The sequence below is a fragment of the Macaca fascicularis genome, chromosome 2 (assembly GCF_037993035.2).
Source record: "Macaca fascicularis isolate 582-1 chromosome 2, T2T-MFA8v1.1".
Classification (NCBI taxonomy): Eukaryota; Metazoa; Chordata; class Mammalia; order Primates; family Cercopithecidae; genus Macaca; species Macaca fascicularis.
The window spans coordinates 153,413,459-153,418,644 of NC_088376.1; the positions used below are offsets into that span (position 1 = coordinate 153,413,459).

The window sequence follows — 5,186 nt, forward strand, 5'->3', positions numbered from 1 at the left end:
GTCTTCCCCTCAAACCTCCCCTCTCACCACCACTCCCACCTCCCAAATCCGGCAAACTCAAGGCAAATCCCTGAGCTGGCCTCTCAGACCCATGGCTCCACCTCAGCCAGCTGTGTGTCTCTGGGCAAGCCCTTCCTTCTCTCCAAGCCTTAGTCTCCCCAGGAGTCAACTGGGCTCCAGAACCCCATCCACCTCCCAAGTGTGTTCTGAAATGGGGACAGTAGAGACGACTTGTCATCCCCCCAGGGTCCCTGATTCCCTCTGCAGCGGAGCTGAGAACTCTAGTCCTATCTCCTTTTAAATATCCCTCTCAATGCAAAAGAAGAATCCCATGCCAGCTGCGACAGAACAGCAACTACAGAACTCCATGATTATCTGGATGCAGGTTTTATTATCATTAGGATGACTGTCATTGACAAGGGAAAGGGGCTTAGAGGGTTATATACAAACCACAATTATTGGGCGATGTTTCAATATTCCCACACACATTTATCCCACAGCCACGCACAGCGCAACACCATAGGGTATTCCCCTACATATGCTTCTCCAAGCAGAAACACAGCTGTGGGTCAGGGCTCTGCCCACCCACAAAGGGATGCCCAGAAAGGAGAAGATCCTGGGTCCTGGGGGTGAAGTTTACACATGGAGAATCCTGCCAGATGGGGGAGGGGATGGAAGCTGGATTTGCACATCAATGCCTCAGTCTCAGCCCACCCTCACTGGCTGCCATCCCAGAAGGACCCTCCTAGCCAGGGCTAAGGAAGGAGCAGACCTGTGGAGGTGGGGGTGACAGGGGTTCTGGGATCTGCCCCTTTGCCTGTGGTGCTAAGTGGGGGAAAGTGGGGTTTAAACTTCTAGGCTGATTTTCTGACGTGCCTAAAGGAAGAGGGCAAGGCCAGGGGCTAGGGTGTGTGTGAATATGGGGCGGGGAGGGAGGGGCTCAGGCTTATGGTCAGGGATCTAATGAGAAAATGCAGAGGTCATGAATGGTGGGGCACACAGGGCTCAAGACATCCTTAGACCACAAACTCGACTTCAGGGGAAACTGGGTTCACTCCTCCAGGGGCTCCCTGACCTAGGCAGCCCGCCGGCCAGGGTGCTGCCGCTTTTCCTCAGCTCCCTGGTTCCTACTCAGGTCATCCAGGAGCCCCAGTAGGAGGCCCGCCTGACCACAGGCTCCCTGGGGCCCACAGGGTCCTCCCAGGGCCCTCTTGCCCGGATGCTGGCGTTTCTCAGGCATCAGCTCTTCCTCTCTCTCTTCCTCCTCCTCCTCTTCTTCCCAGCTCCTTTGAGCCTTGGGATCTGCCAGCCTTCTGCCTGGGTGCTGCCGCTTTGTGACAGCATACCCAAGCCAGGGGGAGCGCCGGCCAGGATGCTGCCGCTTGTGCTGGGTTACATCGACTGACCATGAAGCCTCATCTTCCCGTCGGCCAGGGTGCTGCCGTTTGTGGGGTCCCACAGCCCCCGCTTCTTCCTCTTCCTCTTCTTCAACTCCCTCTTCCTCCTCCTCCTCTCTTTTGCCTGGATGCTGACGTTTGGCGAGCCAGTCAGATTGAAGGATCTGGGACGCTGGGGAAAGAAAGAGGTCAGTGAGGGGCCCCTGACCCATGTAATAGGCAGGCGCCTGAGTGCCCACTCCAGCATTTCTCCCAGGCAGAGTACATTTCCTGCAGCTCCCACTCAGAGCCACGGTCTTGCACCTGCCCCTCAGGCCTCACAGATACACAGTTACACAACAGTCAAAGGCATTGCCTCTCATTCCAATCCCAGTTCTGGCACTCCCTAGTTGTCTGACCATAAGCAACTCAATTGATTTATGGGAGACTCAGTTTTCTTCTGTGTAAAATGGTAATAATAGTACCTAACTAGGAGGTTGTTAGGAAGATCAAACAGTGTGATAAGGTGTTTTAAGCGCTTAGAATAGTGTCTGGCACAGAAGTGCCTGGTCAATAGTAATTCAAACTGTCACACACAAAGCAACTCTCTCCCTGGCACACAGACGCTTCCCCACCGAGGGCCTCCTCCCTGTGAAATATTTCCAGCATGGAGACGGGGAGGAATCTGACTCCAAGGAATGGTCAACTCCAGATCCCGCCCAGGCGCAGCCAGGGAGGGTTTCTGAGCTTCCGAAAGGCAGGAGGCTGATGACCAAGCCTCCCCTCCTCTCTGCCTCCAGGTTTCCACCGCTCTCCCGGTAGCCTAGCCCGACAGTCCCCGACAGTCCCATCCACTCACCGGAGTGCTCACCCTGGTCCCCTTGCAGCCGCTGGATGTTTTCCCGGAGGAAGAGGACGCGCTCCACCTGGCGCAGGAGGTCATCCAGGCCCGGACGCTCCGCGGCTGTCACTGCCTCCTGCTGGGCCGCCTCTGGCTGAGCACGGCCCCCAGGGACACCGGTCAGGTTCAGGGTCAAAGCCAGGGCGAGCAGCAACCAAGGGCCGGGCATCGCGGCGTCTGGGTTAGAGGACAGAGAGAGCCTGAGCGCACCGAATCCCACCACATCCCGCTCGGTCTTCCCAGACGCCCGCCGGAACAAACCACGCACAGTTCAACCGCCCTCCCAGGAGCAGGACCACTGCCCCTTGTGCAGGGGCGGGAGCAGCGGCGGGGTCCGCCCCGGCTCTGAGTCCACACTGCCCCCTCTAGGCATCCTCATTCCCACGGGTGCCTGTAGTGCCTGCGCCCAGTTATACTTGAGCAAGACAGGAGGCCGTGGGAACCCCATCACCAGCGCCACCGCCACCCTTCAATGTGACGCGGGGCTGGGGGAGCCGACGCTGGGACTGCCTCGCCGGGAGTGCAACCACTGAGATTGCAGCGCCAGGCACAGCCGCGACACTAACGGTTGTGTCCCCGCCAAGACTCCTGCCAACGTCCCCATCGCCACGTTCTAATTCTAAGCTCCATGGCCGACATCTTCATTCCAAAGCTAAGATTCGGGTTCTAAAGCTCAAAGTCTATTTGTAAAGCTAAAATTCTATTTCTAATGCTAAGCTTTCATGACTAAGCCAGGACTCTGCTTCTAAAGCTAAAATCCTAATTTCAACGCTAAAATTCTATTTCTAGCGTTGAGATTGGGATTCGAACTCCCAGCTTCTCACGCCGACGCCCTGAATGCCCAGATCTGTCCGGCCGCACCCGGTCAGGGGGTGTCGCGGAGCTCCCACCCTGCGCTCTGGCCTCCGCGGACCTGAGTGCCCAGCAGCGAGCGCCACCGGTGTGCCCGCGCCGCGCCTCCCGTCGGGTCCCCTGCCGGCGCTCGGGGAGGAAACGGGGGTGCGAGCGCAGCGCCCGCCTGTGCACCGGCCCTGCGCTCCAGGAAGCTCTCGGAGAACCGAAGGCGAGGGCGGGTCGAGAAGGCTCCCTTTCCAGTGCTCCCAGACGCCGCCTGCGGAAGGAGAGGGGTCGAGGCGGTTACCTGCCAGGCGTGGGCTCCACAGGATGGGTCCAGGATCCGGGGACTTGGGGTCCGCAGTCGGCAGGTCAGCAGTCCGTAGCGCTGAGGACCCCGGGCGCCTGCCGAGCGCTCTTCAGCTGGGCCGCAGCTTTTATCTGCGCGAGGCGGCGGCTCCGGTGAGGTCAGCGGGGAGGGGTCGCGGCCGCCGGGAAGGGGCGCTGACGGCAGCTGGCCCCGCGGGACCCCGCCCGACTGCTCCTCCGGAAATCTGGGGCGGGGACGGTGGGGACGCGAGCCAGGGCGCGGAGACACTGGCCGCAGGATGGGGCGCCGGCGCGGGGTCGTTTCTGCACCACCTCCGGAGATCTGTTGACGAGAACACTCGTGTAGGGGGCAAAGGGAGGGACAGAGAGATTGAGAGAAGCACACGATTAAACTCAGACGCACGAGAGAGCGAGAGGGCGAGACAAAAACCGAGATCCACACGGAGACGACGGAGAAACACAGGGCAGACACACACAAAAGGGACACGGCCGCAGAACCAATGCAGAACACAGATGGGCGAGAGAAGGGCGAGAGAGAGAGAGAATGGGGGACAAGTGGGAGTGGAGCTCTACTTTAAAAAAAAAAAAAGAGAGAGAGAGAGATGGGATCTCGCTTTGTCCCCCAGACTGGAGTGCGGTGGCGCAATCATGGCTCACTGCAGCCTCCAACTCTTGGGCTCAAGTCATCCTCCTGCCTCAGCCTCCTGAGTCTCTGGGATTACAGGCGTGAGCCACCCCACAGGCTCCAGGGTGCTAATCTTAACTGTGTCATTCCTGGCTAGTGCCTCTGCTTCTCTGGGCCTCAGTTTTCTCCTCCGTGCAATAGGAGCCAAGAGGAAAGCTTTCAGAATTCCGAAACTGGCGGCCTGCAGGCTACAACCAGTTCATGGACAATTTTGATTGACTTCCAGTGTTTTGAAAAAAATCTGAATAACCAACATTTTAAAACCAAGATAACTTAGAAAAATTTGGATTTGTGGCTTCTCTTAAAAAAGAGTAGGCCCACATTTCTTCCTGCCAACAGTCAGCTGGAGCTGAACCTGGCTGCCCTCGGCCACCACAGTCCCCACCACTCCCTAATGTCTCCCCATGTGTTGCCCCTGTCACTAAGGAGGGACATTCGAGTCTGCAGTCCCTGCACAGAAAATCTACTGGAGTTCACCCAAGTCTGGCAAAGGAGTGGAGGGGAAGTAGGCAGGAGAAACATATGGGTGTGAAGGAGCTTGTCCCCCCAATCAGTCCCCAAAGTCCCAGATGTGGGACTGCCACATCTAGCCCTAGGACCGCCTCCATCTTGAAACTTTTTTTTGAGACAGGGTCTCATTCTGCCCCTCAGGCTGGAGTGCAGCAGTGCAATCTCAACTCACTGCAGCCTTGATCTCCCCAGTTTAAGGGATCCTCCCACCTCAGCCTCCAAAGTAGCTGGGACTACAGCCAGGTACAGTAATTTTTATGGCTATTTTTTTTTTTTAACTTATTCCTTGTAGAGACGGAGTCTTCTTATGCTGCCCAGGCTGGTCTCGAACTCCTAGACTCTAGAGATCCTCCTCCTTGGCCTCCCAAAGTTCGGGATTACAGGCATGAGCCACCACACCCGGCCCATCTCAAAACATTTAACAAGCACCCACTATGGTGTCAGGCTCCTTGGTAAGTCCTGAAGGCCTAGAAGTGAATGAGGCTCAGCCCCAGCCCTCAAAAACTTCAGAGGCAGTGAGGGAGACAGGCTGAAAAATGGAGTGAATCTG

The 5,186-nt window shown here is 57.4% G+C and overlaps 1 protein-coding gene across 4 annotated transcripts; it reads right to left on the bottom strand.

The window, feature by feature from the left end:
• Nucleotides 1-371: 371 nt before the first annotated feature.
• On the bottom strand, nt 372-3,521 carry TRH (thyrotropin releasing hormone). 4 transcript variants are annotated; one of them, XM_045385677.2, is made up of 3 exons: nt 3,419-3,521; nt 2,248-2,454; nt 372-1,569 (listed from the first exon to the last, which is right to left on the bottom strand). In XM_045385677.2, exons 2-3 carry the CDS (start codon nt 2,444-2,446, stop codon nt 1,076-1,078), a joined length of 693 nt encoding a protein of 230 aa, XP_045241612.1. In that variant the 5' UTR covers nt 2,447-2,454; nt 3,419-3,521; the 3' UTR covers nt 372-1,075. The 4 variants fall into 4 exon arrangements, with proteins under 4 accessions (XP_045241612.1, XP_045241611.1, XP_073889877.1 ...); XM_045385676.2 differs by having other exon boundaries at nt 2,236-2,454; nt 3,419-3,518; XM_074033776.1 differs by lacking the exon at nt 3,419-3,521 and adding an exon at nt 3,191-3,328.
• Between the last annotated feature and the right edge of the window lie 1,665 nt (nt 3,522-5,186).

Excerpts from the sequence above, each read along its gene's own strand:
- TRH (XM_045385676.2), bottom strand. The coding sequence starts at position 2,446 with ATGCCCGGCCCTTGGTTGCTGCTCGCCCTGGCTTTGACCCTGAACCTG. Across the intron at positions 1,570-2,235 it reads GGACCAGGGTGAGCACTCCG|CGTCCCAGATCCTTCAATCT; the intron begins GTGAGTGGATGG and ends TTCTTTCCCCAG.